Consider the following 14,863-nt stretch of genomic DNA (forward strand, 5'->3'; position numbering starts at 1 on the left):
TGAATGCATTTTACGATCCATCTGGCTATTCCTGTCTTGGAAATGGGATTACCCTTATGTTGTGGTAAAAATGCAACAAATAGTTGCTTTGTCTTTCTGAATGATTTTGTTCTGCCAACATAATATAGCAGAGCTCTTTCAGCAATTAAAAAAGCCACCTTCCATGTTAAGAATTGTAGTTCACATGAATGAAGTGGTTCGAAGGGAGTTCCCATGAGTCTGGTAAGTACTATGTTTAGGTTCCAGACTGGAGAAGGTGGATGCTTTGGAGGGATAATTATTTTAAGTCCTTCCATAAAAGCTTTGATAGGTGGTATTCTAAACAGGGAGACATGTTGTCTGTTTTGAAGATATGCTGCTATTGCAGCAAGGTGTCGCCTTATTGATGAGTATGCTAGGTTACATCTTTGAAGATGTAGCAGGTAACAAATTAGGTTTTGGATGGAGGCATCCAATGGATTGATTTGATTATTATTACAATAGATTACAAATCTTTTCCATTTAGCTGCGTAGCATGCTCTGGTAGTGGGACGCCTTGCTTCCTTGATAATGTTCATGCAGTGGGGAAGCAAGTTAAGATATCCGAACTCTAAGACCTCAGGAGCCAGATCGCTAGGTTTATCTGATTGGGATCTGGGTGCCTGATTTCTCCATGGTTCTGTGTTAGCAATTGTGGCGAAAGGTGCAGCCTTTGGTGGTGGACTACAGAGAGTTCCAGGAATGTTGTGTACCATTGCTGTCTTGCCCATGTGGGAGCAACTAGGATCATTATGAGTGACTGTTGCCTTAGTTTGCGTGCCACTAATGGAATCAGTGGGGTTGGTGGAAAAGCGTACGCAAATCTGCTTGACCAGTTCATCCATATCACATTGCCTTGTGACAACGGGTGTGGGAACCTGGCGGCAAAGGACGGGCATTTTGAGTTTTCGTTTGTGGCAAACAGATCTATTTCTGGATGTCCCCACTTTTGGAAGAATAGTTGAAGAACTTGAGGGTGAATCTCCCATTCGTGTTCTTGTTGACTGCGTCGGCTCAGTAGATCTGCTATCTGATTGTCTATTCCTGGGAGATGTTCTGCCAGGAGATAAATGTTTTGTGGAATCGCCCACTTCCATATGCGTTGTGCTAGGTGAGACAGCTGCAAAGAGTGTGTCCCTCCCTGTTTTTGGATGTAGTACATGGCTGTCATGTTGTCCGTCCAGATTAACACAGCCTTGTTATACAAGTATTTCTGAAAGGCTTTCACCGCTAGAAATACTGCTAGTAACTCTAAATAGTTTATATGTAGTGTCTTCTGTTTGACTGTCCAGAGACCTTGAACTGTGTATTGAAGGAGATGGGCTCCCTAACCTGTCAGTGATGCGTCCGCTGTTAATACTACTTGTGGAACTGGCTCTTGGAACAGTCGCCCCTTGGAAAGGTGTTGTGGGTTCCACCATTGCAGAGAGTTGTATGTGCGACTGTCTACCAACACTAGGTCTTTTAATTGTCCTTGAGCCTGGTTCCACTGCCGTGCTAGTCATTCTTGTAAGGGACCCTTGCGAAGGCGAGAATGAGGGACGATGAATATGCAGGAGGCCATCATGCCTATAAGCTGCATGAACACTCGAGCTGGTAGAGAGTGTTGTATCTGAAATTTGTGAATGAGAGATTGTATGTTGGCTATCCTGGCTGTATTTGGATATGCCTTCCCCACTGGGGTATTTAGTGTTGTTCCCAGATATTGTTGTATGTGGGAGGGTTGCAGATGTGATTTTGGGTAATTTATGGAAAACCCTAGACTGTGCAGTAGCTGGATTGTCTGTGATGTATGGCTGGCACACTGAGCGTATGAGTTGGCTTTTATGAGCCAATCGTCGAGGTGGGGGGAACACATGGATGTGTTGCCTTCTGAGGTGTGCTGCTACTACTGCTAGGCATTTTGTAAAAACCCTTGGTGCTGTAGATACCCCGAAGGGGAGAACTTTGAATTGGTAGTGGTGACCTTCGATTGTGAACCTGAGGTATCTCCTGTGAGCTGGATGTATAGGGATGTGAAAGTATGCATCCTTGAGGTCTAATGTAGCAAGGAAGTCGCCTTGCTGGAGCAGTGGGAGCATTTGTTGTAAAGTGATCATATGGAAATGCACTGATAGTATGTATTGGTTCAGAGGTCTTCGGTCCAATATTGGTCTGAAGGATCAGTCGTCTTTTTTGGGGATGAGGAAGTATAGAGAATATACTCCAGTCCCTTGATGTTGAAATGGGACTGGCTCTATGGCACCTTTTTGTAGCATGGAGAGCACCTCTTGTTGTAACAGCGTGATTAGTTCCTTGGGCATTGGACGGTGTTTGGGCGGTATGTTGGGTGGAGTAGAAATGAGTTTCAGGCAGTAACCATACTGGATAATTTGTCTCACCCACCTGTCTGTAGTGATGGCATTCCAGACTGGTAGGAATTGTGTTATTCGCCCTCTGACTGATGCTAAATGTTCTGGAGGGAGTGTGAACAAGTCACTGTTTGGTGGTGGTGGAGGCTCTGGTGTTGTTACCACCACGTCCTCTGCCTTTGTTATTGTTCCCTCTATAACCTCCTCTATTGGAGCCTCTATTAAAGCTGCTTTGTGTAGTACTTTTAAATGAGGAAGAGGCCTGGGATGTGTTGCCTCTGCCTGAGCCTCGAAAAGAGGAGCGACGAAAGGAGCTTCGAGACTGTTGAAATTGAAGTGCACCCATGGACTTAGCGGTGTCGGTATCTTTTTTCATCTTTTCTAAGATGGTATCCACTGCAGGGCCAAACAAGAAATCCTGGTTAATGGGTTGATTGAATATGGTAGACTGCACTTCATTCTTAAATCCAGAAATGCGGAGCCAGGCATGCCGGTGTAGTAACACATTAGTGTTGACAGACCTAGCGTATGTATCCGCCACATCAAGGGCGCATTTTATGGATGCATTGGTGATGAATTTCCCTTCCTGTATTAGTTCATTTGCTTTTGCCTTATAGGGTTCTGGTAGGTGTTGTAATAACCCTTCCAGTTCATCATAGTGTGCTCTGTCATAGCGTACTAGGAGAGCATGTGTATTGGCAATTCTCCATGTATTAGCCACTTGAGAATATTCTTTTGCCTGAGGCTTCTAAAATCTTTGACTCCTTGTCTGGAGGGGTGGCATCACCTGTTTGCGAATTCGCTCTTTTCCTAGCGTTAGAGTCTAGTGGTAGCTGAGCCATGATATAAGAGGGGTCTGTAGGGGCTGGTTTATATTTCTTTTCAATTCTTGGATTGAGTACACGCGCTCTAGCTGGGTCTTTAAAGATGTCTGATGCATGCTTTAGTACTCCCTTTAACATAGGTAGTATACGTACAGTCTTCTCTGATGTTGGGAAGGTGTTAAATAGGAAATCCTCCTCTATAGGGTCAGTGTGCAGGTCTACGCCATGATACTGAGCTGCTCTGTCTACTAACTGGTTAAAAGCAACAGTGTCGTCAGTAGGAGATGGCTTTGTGGGGTATGTGGAGGGATCGGGTATGGGTTGTGTATCATATGGGTCATCAGGGTCGTTTTGATCGTCCCATGTGGTATCTTGTTTTCCTTGATCGTCAGGGTCCATAAAATCCTGTTGAGGATCTTCACCCATGTCTTCTCCCTCATCATAATGTGGAGGTGTAGGAGAATATGGAACATAAGGCATGTTAGGAGTGAAAGGAGGAGGTGTAAAAGGTCTTGAAAGGGATGTTCCAAAGTCTTTTTTCTTAGGAGGAACAGGAGAAGGAGCTTCAGTGTCCAGTCTTCTCTTGATTTTACTGGAAACTGCTATATGTCCTGTTTCAGGCTCTATATACAGTCTATTTTGTCCTGGGCTCACTGGATCAGGATGAAAAAGTTCTTCTACTGTCCGTGGCTTTGGCGCAGAGATTTTTGGATCGGTCGCTTTCTTGTCCTTGTATTTCCGTGGAGCTGTATCCGGCTCGACGTCTTTTGTCGGCTCGACAGCTGTTTTCGGGTCGACGTTCTTGTTCAACTCGACTGTCTTTTTCGGCTCTACTGTCTTGTTAGGCTCGATGTGCCTTTTCGGTTCGACGACTTTTTTCGGGTCGACCGCTTTTTTCGGTTCGACGGCCTTCTTCAGCTCGGTGGTATTCTTCGGCTCGACACCTTTTTTCGAGTCGATGACCTTTTTCAGGTCAACGTTTTTTTTCGGGTTGACGAGTCTTTTGGTGTCGGTGCCCGTTCTCGGCTCTGTGGCCTTTTTAGAATCCGTCTTTTTGGTAAGTGTTTTACTTGGTAGCGGTGAACCGGAAGGCTTAGGTGTAGTCTTCGTAGCCCCGCCGGAAGGCGGGGCTTCTGAAGCTATGCTTCGGTCTCGGCTAAGGCTTTTGGGCGATGCTTTGACCAGAGCCTTGGATGAAGGTGGAGGCAGGGTAGGGGCTTTGGTACTCACGGTTTACCCCGGTGTGATCTCATCATCGGAGTCAGACTGGTCTTCTACGGTGACTAGCTCTAAGTCGGAGTCCGCTGCCTCTGGAAGTTCATGTTCGTCCTCGAAAATGTTTTCTGGTTCTGGTGCCTGCCGCTGCATCTATAGTCGGACAGCTCGTCGGTACCGGATAGTCTTCTTTGACCGGAACTGAGCATAAGCTGGGCAGTTTTCTTTGTTGTGCTCCGGAGTTAGGCACCTGTTGCATACTGTATGCTTGTCTATGTGTTGGAAACTTGGATCGACATTGCGGGCATCTTTTGAATGGGGTCCTTTCCATCGGATGGAGGCCCACGTGGCATCGAAAATGCCCAGCGGCCCGCGTCGACGACCAGATATAGATGCAAAGAGTTGTCGAGTCGAGGGATACCGAGCAGAAACAATACCGTCGAAAGTTGAAGGTAATCAGCCTTTGAATCTTGGAAAACTTTGGTCCCGAAGTTGGAGTTGTCGAAGTGCATCCGAACCCAATGGCGGAGAAAAACAATCTGAAGATGAAGAAGATGCCCATGCGCACTGTAGTCCAGGGGAGGAGTCTCCTATCTCGTGATACTTCGAAGACTCTTCCAAGACAACAAGGTGCTAACATCCGGACCCAACACTAGGCGGCGATCTATGCTAAGATATGAATCCAGCAGCCCACATGCCTCGAACATTAATTTCTCAGCAGAGCGTACTTGCAAGAGATATGCATATTAGTCAATCCCACCATAACTGTGTGACCATGGCTCACTAGTCTTAATCAGAAACCCACAATTTTTTCTTTGACATGTAAGCAAAGTGTATAATAAGGACTTTAATGGAACAACTTTTTGGAAAAATAAAACCCACACCACTGGTCACGCTGCTAGTCATTGGTGTAAACCTTAACAAAAGGAAAAGTCAACTGTGCACGGGAGACAAATGAAAACATTAAAACAATAATGCAAATTACAACATTTCCAGCACAAGAGTGGAGGATAACTGCAGCAAGCTTAGATAAAAAGGCCATGACGGGCAACTCTTATAACAAAATATAGCGTTGATAAAGTTAAAAAGCAAACCAATTAACACTAAATGGAATCGGTCATATACCTCTTGTACAGTCTCCATAGGTGGTGGTGGGTCTTTGTTCCTGCAGAGATTCACAATGACCCATGTGACGTTCCGGAGAAAGGTAATGGGAATGGAGGGATTGATGAAGGACAGAAGAGGTTTCACAACTCCCAGAGAGATGACATAATCTCGGCATTGAGGACCATCACCTACAGAAAATTCAAATGCTTTAAAAAAACAAAACACTACACCAAAATAGGTAGACTATGGCTTACGTTCTGTTATGTGACTGTTGGGAAGAATTTATGAAAAAGCACAATTGTAATGAAACAGGTATACTAATTGCTAATGTAATTAGTTTTATTTCACTAGACTTCTAATTTTATCCAGACTATTAAGCAATGTCCATGGTTTGGATCCGATCACACAATAACAGATTAGCTAAATAACGACAATGTGAAAGGTATAAATCAGGAAAACATGACTGGCAAGTTTACATTCTACATTTATTTTGTGTGTGAGGGAGAGAGAAACATACGTTGAAGTAAATTGGATATACTGGTTTTAAAAATGATGAAACTACACAGGGTTTACGTTTCTGAAGAAAACATTGCTAAATTCATTCAATACTAATCACTCTATACCTTCCCTGTTCTAGAAGTAGTAATTATTTTTCCATTCGTAGATATAAACTGTCAACAAATATAACCTAGGTCTGTATATTGTGAACTGAAGGGGTATAGACCCTACGGGAAACTAACAGTCAGCAACTGCCCTTTAAAATCTGTATTGCATTGGGCTAAACCAGTACTCCCCCCTCAGTTTTCTGCCTCGGTCTAAGTTTTCAAGGTCACTTCATTTACCATGAACTCAGAACTTCCTGGCTACTCTTACTATTTGCATTGAGAACAAAGTAAAACAAGGACAGACTCTTTCACATACTGCCCTCCACGCTGATTGCCACCAGCCATGTACTGCTGAATGCAATGTTGAGCTGTCATGTCAGACTGAGTCTATTAGGCAGTGGAAGCATTCAGGGGAAGTTTCCACAATGTTACATATTTACTGTTAAATATTCTATTCAAATTAATTTCTCCACCCAAGGGATATGCCCGCTAACAAAATTGTCGATATACTGACTTGCACTATCATATTAATGAACGTGGCAGACCAGCACTCCTAAAGAACGTTAAATAAATGCTCACTTTGTTGATACTTATTTGAAGATATTGCTTCAGTTATATAGAAGTTTATCGTTAACAGTTTTGTAGATTGAAAGTATTCTATAGTAGCCATATGCTGCACATTATTCAACCATCTTGTGGTCAAGTCCAGAAATACAATCTTTAAAAAATAAAAAATAAAAAAATATATATATGCGTCACTCTATGCCTGAAAGGGTTTTGTTTTGACTTAATACTGGGTGCTCCCTTGTGTCTGGACAAAGCTATAACTCTCTGAAGAGCTCTAATTAGAGCGAAACACTGTCAGGGGTTGCTTTTATTCATTTCAGGTTGGCTTGAGTTGGTATTTTACCAATTCAAAGCTGTAATATTGTGCCTGGAGTGATAAATGGCTCTTGTTATTTGACAGCTCGGCAAGGACTGCACTGTACTAGTCCTATGCTTAAAGACTTTGCTGTTTAAATGGCGAAAGACTTTGTCATTTTCTATCTCGGCATGGATAGCACTGTCTAATCCTATGCTTAAAAACTTTGATAGAAAAACAGACATTTGAGGTGAGCAGATCTAGAGTGTCGCTAGTGTTGAGAGTGCTCTAACAGGAGCTGCTTTCCACCTAAACTGAGACCTACCCAGAGTTCTCTCCTTCTTTTTTGCATAATTTATGCGTCACTCTATGCCTGAAAGGGTTTTGTTTTGACTTAATACTGGGTGCTCCCTTGTGTCTGGACAAAGCTATACCTCTCTGAAGAGCTCTAATTAGAGCGAAACACTGTGTCAGGGGTTGCTTTTATTCATTTCAGGTTGGCTTGAGTTGGTATTTTACCAATTCAAAGCTGTAATATTGTGCCTGGAGTGATAAATGGCTCTTGTTATTTGACAGCTCGGCAAGGACTGCACTGTACTAGTCCTATGCTTAAAGACTTTGCTGTTTAAATGGCGAAAGACTTTGTCATTTTCTATCTCGGCATGGATAGCACGGTCTAATCCTATGCTTAAAAACTTTGATAGAAAAACAGACATTTGAGGTGAGCAGATCTAGAGTGTCGCTGGTGTTGAGAGTGCTCTAACAGGAGCTGCTTTCCACCTAAACTGAGACCTACCCAGAGTTCTCTCCTTCTTTTTTGTGTATATATATATATATATATATATATATATATATATATATATATATATATATATATATATATATATATATTCCATTGCTTTTCCAGATGAGAGAAAGGAATATAAACCAATAAAACAAAAGGCAGGTTTCAAGGTATCCCGTCATAATCAGTGATGAGTTATTGTGACGAGCTGTCAGACAACAGGCAATGGACATCATGTGATGTTTTGTCAGGCATTTTATAGCAAGAGTAAAGTCTAAGTTGAGTGACTTTCACGTTAATCCTCTATACTCTCACCAAGAGGCCCACATTTTCTTCCATTTTTGGGGCACCCTCTGCTGGGATAGATCGTTTCTTCAACAAGCATACACCAGTCCGTGTCCTTACTCCATTTCACCACTTCAGGATCTCTGCTCGCTCTCGATTTCCTGGCTATATTCCATTTAGCCACTCCCAACCCCAAGGATAACAGCTTCTTGCTATATCTAGTTGCGGGGGTCATAGCCCCAAATATTCAACATGCTGCCAAATCAGGCACAGTATGCCATTACGTTTTTCATGAGATCTGTGCTGCCCAGTAATGCAGGGCAGGCCCACATTCCACTTCCACACACCCTCGAAAGCAGATGTTCATGGGGCATCTGCTCATGGGATGTAATGTCGTGCTGGAGTAGTAAGATTGATGCTAAATAAGCAATTGCATTAGCCTGAACCCAGTTTGAATGGTAATCTCTCGAAATACACCAGTAACCTGCTCCCATTCTCCATCCACAAAGTCCCCCATCTCAGAATCCTATTCAGTATCAGGGGGGGGGAGTCCGGGAAGAATTTATAAATCAGTTTTTATATAGCAATGAGATCGCCCCCTTACTGAGTGGCTCGGACAGTGTATGATCCTCTAGAGGTGAGGAGTTTATTTTAATATAGTGTGTCTGGTAGCATGTGCTGTTAGTGTATGTCTAAGATGAAGGTATTGATATAACTCAGTGTGTTTCAGTTTATACTGGCACTCCAAGTCGGGGAATGAAAGCCTGTCCTCACTTTGCCAAATGTCCCCTAGGTTGGATATTCCAATAAGGTCCCAATTTGAAAACCCCTGGAGCCTACAACGTCTTCTGCTAGGTTTTCACTCTTCCAAAGGGACTCAATTTCTGTCTTCCGCCCCAGAAAGGCAGCAGCCTCTCTCAAAGTGTGTATCACAGTACTGGTGCATGGTAGCGACCACGCAGTCTTCTCTTTATACAGTGTCTCATGTAGTTGTCCTGCCCCCAAACCAGCCTCTCCAACTGGATTGCCGTTTCGTTCAAAGTTGCAAATGCCCAATTATTAACTCCCACTAGTTGAGCGGCCCAATCGTATTTTTGTATATGTCTGTAAAACCAATCTCACCATCGTACACTCCATGCATCCGTTTCTGTGGACCTATATGCGGCATTCCATTGTCCCAAAGGAGTAGTCTAAGTAAGGCCTCTGTCTTGCGAAAAAGTTCCCGGGTATTTGATAGGGGTGTACTTTGAAGGGCACAAAGTATTCTGTGTAAATTCATCATTTGGAACATTGCCACTCCCCTCAACAGGGAGAGTGGTAAAGTTCTCCAGTACTGTACATCTGCGGCAAAACAGTCCAGTATGGGGTAATATTTTTCCAAAATAATAATTTGGGGTCTTTCGTCACATGTATCCTAAAGTACTTAAACCCATCTACAGTCATTGGCATGTGCATACCCTCACGCATGTGGGATCTGGGACCAGTGATCAGGTCATAAGGGACGTGCCCTATTAATGGTGTATCTTGAGCATTTCCTAAAGATTTGTAGGCTCTGCATCAGTCTGGGTATCGTGAGGGGCAGGGGTGGGGGTTCAGTGAAGTCAAATTAATTATCATCGGCATACAAGAAAATAAGCTCTTCCCAAATCGCCCCCCAGCTGACTCCTTGTATTAGGAGGTGTTTCCTTACCCAGGCTGCATGTGGCTCAAGGTCCAGGGCAAATATCAGTGGAGATACGGAGCAGTCCTGTCTGGTCCCTCGAAGGAGGGCAAATGTACAGGATATCACCCCATTCACCTTGACTCAGGCTAGAGGACCCTGGTAGAGGAGACGTATCCAGCCTATGAAATTGGGACAGAAACCCAGCCTCGCCAGCACCCCAAAAATGTAATCTCATTCAAACGTGTCAAAGGACTTGGTAGCGTCCATTGCCAGTACAATGGTGGGGACTCTCATCTCTCGCCCCAAATCCAAAAAGGCCACGGAAATTAAGTCTCAACCCCCTAGTCGGCATAAAGCCAGATTGGTCTGGGAGCATAGGCGACATGAAGATTTAACAGATTCTATTAGCCAGCAGCTTGGTGAGTAATTTGATCTCTGCACTGAGTAGTGTTATCTGCCAACACAAACTACATCTGTCTGAGTGTTATCCTGCTTTGTGTATGAACACTATCGTGGCCTGCCTCTGATCCTCTGGGAGCTGACCGGATGATTTTGCTTCCAACCACATCTTAAGCAGATGGAGGTTCTAATTTCCTCGCCAATCCTTTATAGAGCTCGATGGGGATACAGTTGGGTCCAATCACCTTCTCAGAGCTTAGTGAACATAGCGCTTGGTTTATCACATTGAGTTGAAAGTCGCTATTCAAAGACTGTATATGCACGTTAGAAAATCTAGGGACATCAATCTCATTGAGAAAAACGTAGGTCAGTTATCCCATAGTACTCTCTAGCAGAGTATAGGTCCTCATAGTACAGAAGTATACATATCTTCCAACTCAAATAGTTAGTATTGGTGTAACTCATCCAATATCAACATACAAAGTTGAACCCAAATTTACAGAATTAAGTTATTTATGAATTGCAGTGTGCATACCTTTCTCATATATTTTTTTTTTTTTTTTTTTTTTTTTTTTAAAAACCTTTATTTGAGCAAGCAGAAATGTACAAGGATGGGCCTACAACCACACGGGCCAGCCGCTAAAAAGGAGGAGAGACATATCACATAAGCCCGCAGAGGTAATCGTCAATCAACAATGCAATACTCCACATTATATACAGGACCAAAACAGGTTTTATATATATGAAAGAACAAACATACAAAAAGGCGAGAGTGTATCACTGAAGGTCAGCCCAAGGGACGCAAGGGGGGGACAGCAGCGGAGGTGCAATAATAATATCCTAAGCACTAAGGAGTATGGAGCGGGGGGGGGGAGGGGGGAGGGGGGCAGAGACCAGGAAGAAGAAGGGGGGAAGAGCCGGTGACACCGGCTCAGTCCCTATACGAAGATTCCGGGAACGCCAGCCTAGGGAGATAGAGCAATCTCGACAGTGTCCACAAGGGGAGGAGTACAAATGTCGCCACGGTATTCGTTCCATTGACCCCATACCTTCACCCATGCCTTGGGTCTACCCCTGGCCACATAAACAGTTTTCTCACGGAACATGGACCAATCCATATTATCCTCCCATTGCGAGAGGGCAGGGGGCCTGGAGGCCCCCCAGAGTTGCGCAATATCTCGCTTCGCGATCATATAGCCCAGGGTGGCCCATCTAGCCTGTGCCACCGAATAGTCCGTGGGCTCCCAAACATTCAAAAGACAGCGACGAGGTTCCGGTCGCAAGGATATCCCTGTCACCACAGTCATCAAATCAAGCACGGCCACCCAATAAGCAGCCACCATCGGGCACTCCCAAAGAATATGCAGGAAAGTAGCACGCAAACCACATCCACGCTTACACAGTCCATCGGAGGAAAAGCCCATCACCATCAGTCGCGGTCCCGTCACGTACACCCGATGAAGGATCTTCAATTGGACCAAACGGAGTCGAGCCGGTATAGCCACCTCCTTTGGAGAGGAGAGGGCCGATTGCCAATCCTCATCATCAAGTTCCAACCCATCTCCCATCCACTGTTCCCGAAGCCGGGCCAATAAGTCAGTCCGGTTGTTAATCAACTTTTTATAAATCAGGGAGATAGTACTATCAGGAAGATGTTCGTCAAGGATACGGTCTTCAAGTGGGGAAGAGTCAGGCGGAATCTCACCAGGAGCAAACACCGAAACCAAAGCGTGCCTGATCTGTAAATAACGAAAGAATTCCCGACTACTCAGGCCGTAGTCAGCCTGGAGGGCCTGAAACGGGCGCACCGAACCCTTAGAATATACATCCCCCACTTTAGAGATCCCAATCAAGTCCCAACGGTCAAAACCTTTGGAAGACCAAAGACCGCCCAGACGTTCTGAAGCATAAAGCGGCGTCGCCAACGTCAAGCGATCCTCCCAGCCCAGGCTCACATTCGCAGCACGCCACACAGTCAAAGCAGTCAAAGTAGGTCCCACAAGATGGCGCCCAGCGGAGCGAGAATAGAGCACTCTATTAAAGTCACCTCCCGGAAGCTGAAGTTTATCCATCTCAAACGCCGGATTACGACCCGGAGAGAACATAGCGTGATTAATAGCGGACAGATGGGAAGCCCAGTAGTATCTCTTAATATCGGGGAGCGCCATGCCCCCATCGTACCACGGGATGGAAAGTTTAGCGAGAGCAATGCGCGGTCGCCCATCCCAAATAAGTTGCCTCTGAAGGCTCTCAATCTCCCGAAAATAGGTCTTGGGGATAGGATCATAATAATTCTGGAGAGCGTAGAGAAACCGCGGTAGTGACATCATCTTAAACAGGGCCGCCCGACCCAGTGGAGACAGGGGAAGTTTGCGCCAGCGGGCAACGTCCAAACGGAGCCTAAGCAACGGGGGAAGGAGATTACGATCAAAACGAAGGGACGGATCCAAGGTAACGAACACCCCCAAGTATTTGAAACCATCCCGGACCACCTGAAGAGGAAGTCTACTCGGCAACGGAGGCAAGATACCAGACAAAACGTATACACAGGATTTAGACCAGTTGATGACGAGGCCTGAGTTAGCGCCAAAGGACGCAAGAACGTCAAATAAAACAGATAGAGACTTGCGAGGGGAAGTAAGATACAAGAGGATGTCGTCCGCATAAAGCGAGACGCGGTCTTCGAAGTCCGGGGCCCAACGAATACCTTTAAGGGACGGTTCCCAACGGAGCCAGGCCGCCAACGGTTCAAGAGCGAGCGCGAACAACAGAGGGGACAAGGGGCAGCCCTGACGGGTACCCCTGCCCAAGGAAAAGGGGGCCGACACTCTACCGTTCACTACAACCTGCGCCAGAGGTTCCGCGTACAACAGCCTGATCCAGCTAATAAACTCGCACCCGAATCCGAATTTCTCAAGCGTCGCCCATAAATAGGGCCACTCCACAGTATCAAAGGCCATGGAGGCATCCAGGGACGCCAAAATGGCCGGTTCAGTCAAAAGCCCCGCCCTCGCCAGCGCGCCGTGTAGGCGACGTAAATTCAGAGCAGTGTTGCGATGCGGGATAAAGCCCGACTGATCCGGATGGACCAACTCTCCAAGAACCGAAAGGAGACGGGTCGCCAAAAGTTTAGCCAACACCTTAGGTTCAACGTTTAATAGGGATATGGGCCTATACGAGGAACAGAGATCACGTGGTTTACCCTCTTTGGGAATGACGACGATTGTCGCCAGACGCTGATCATAGGGAAGCATGTTCCGCTCACGAGATTCTAGAAACATGGCGCGGAGATACGGCGCCACCTTATCGGGGCATAATTTGTACAACTCAATAGGCAAACCGTTCGGGCCCAGTGCTTTGCCCGAACGGAGCGATCGAACTGCATTGGCTATCTCATCATTCGTAAAAGGGGAGTCCAAAGCAGTACGGTCCAAGTCGGTGACACAGGGCAAAGCGATATCACGCAGAAGAAGGCGGGAGTCGGCAACATCCCTCACAGACACGGGAGCATATACCACACGGAAATATTCCGCAAAACGATCAACAATGGCGGTCGGATCTATCACTTTCTCACCACTCGCAGACTGAATCATGGGCACCACACGATTAACCCTTTCTTTCTTGTCCAACCACGCTAGGAGTTTTCCCGCTTTGTCACCCACATCATACAATCTGCCCTGCTGCTCACGAAACATCACCTTTGCAGCGTCAGTGACCAGAGATTTATATGCAAACTGTTTGAGACCCAGGGCATGGAGTTTGTCAGGCGTGACACCAGATTCCAACTCGTCCTCCAAAGCAGAGATCTCCCCCTCAAGTTCCACCACCTCCTTCCTCCCTGCCCTCTTAGCTTCAACAATCAAGGAAAGGGCCTGTCCACGAATCACAGTTTTAAAAGCCTCCCACAGGGACACAGCCGAAGAGACCGACCCCTCATTTTCCAGGAAATATGAATCCATGGACTTAAGCAAGAGGGTACGAGTCTCAGGGGAGGAAAGATACCAAGGGTTAATGGGAGCCACTCGGCCCGCCGCCTCTACCCCAACCTCGAAACGAAGCCAGAGCGGCGAGTGATCAGAAATACCCCTCGGCAAGTGTAAAATCTCACGAACCGCCGATGATTGGGCTGCGGGCATCAGGAAATAATCCAGCCGGGACAGACTGCCATGGGCCCCAGAATGGAAGGTGTATTGGAGTTGAGTAGGATGCAACAGTCGCCAGCAGTCCACAAGGCCAAAGGTATCTAAAAACCCACCCAACCACTGCTGAGCCTGCGGGGTATCTCTAGGGGGATGGCGATCGTGAAGGCCGGAAAGCACCGAATTAAAATCACCGGCAAGAAAGAGAGTGCTATCAGGGAGATCCAACAGAACACGGCCCAAGTCAGTAAAAGTAGAGGCCTGCAAACCCGGGGGAACATAAACATTGAAGAGAGATAGGGTGCGGCCTTCATATCTACCCACCAGGACAGTATATCTCCCACGGTCATCATGAATCACCTCATCAATAGCCAAGGGGAGGGAGGTTCGAACAAGAATACCCACACCCCTAGATCCGGAGGTAAACCCTGAGTGCGCCACAAGGCGGTAGCCCCATCTATTCATCGCATAACAAACATTACCAATCAAATGGGTTTCTTGCATGAAAACAATGTCCGGTGACAAACGTCGAATACATTTTAAGACCACACTGCGCTTAATACGATCTCCCAGGCCATTAACGTTCCAGGAAAGAAATTTCAACCCTCTAC

General features: G+C 45.9%; 1 protein-coding gene across 2 annotated transcripts in view; it reads right to left on the reverse strand.

Annotated features, from left to right (window-relative positions):
- Positions 1-14,863, reverse strand: part of KPNA3 (karyopherin subunit alpha 3) — an 802,806-nt gene that overhangs the window by 319,783 nt on the left and 468,160 nt on the right. For both annotated transcript variants that reach the window (XM_078657369.1, XM_078657368.1), the window contains exon 9: positions 5,534-5,703. In XM_078657369.1, coding sequence (XP_078513495.1) covers positions 5,534-5,703 — 170 coding nt within the window. The remainder of the gene's footprint in view (positions 1-5,533; positions 5,704-14,863) is intronic.

Source organism: Lissotriton helveticus, chromosome 8, assembly GCF_964261635.1.
Source record: "Lissotriton helveticus chromosome 8, aLisHel1.1, whole genome shotgun sequence".
NCBI lineage: Eukaryota > Metazoa > Chordata > Amphibia > Caudata > Salamandridae > Lissotriton > Lissotriton helveticus.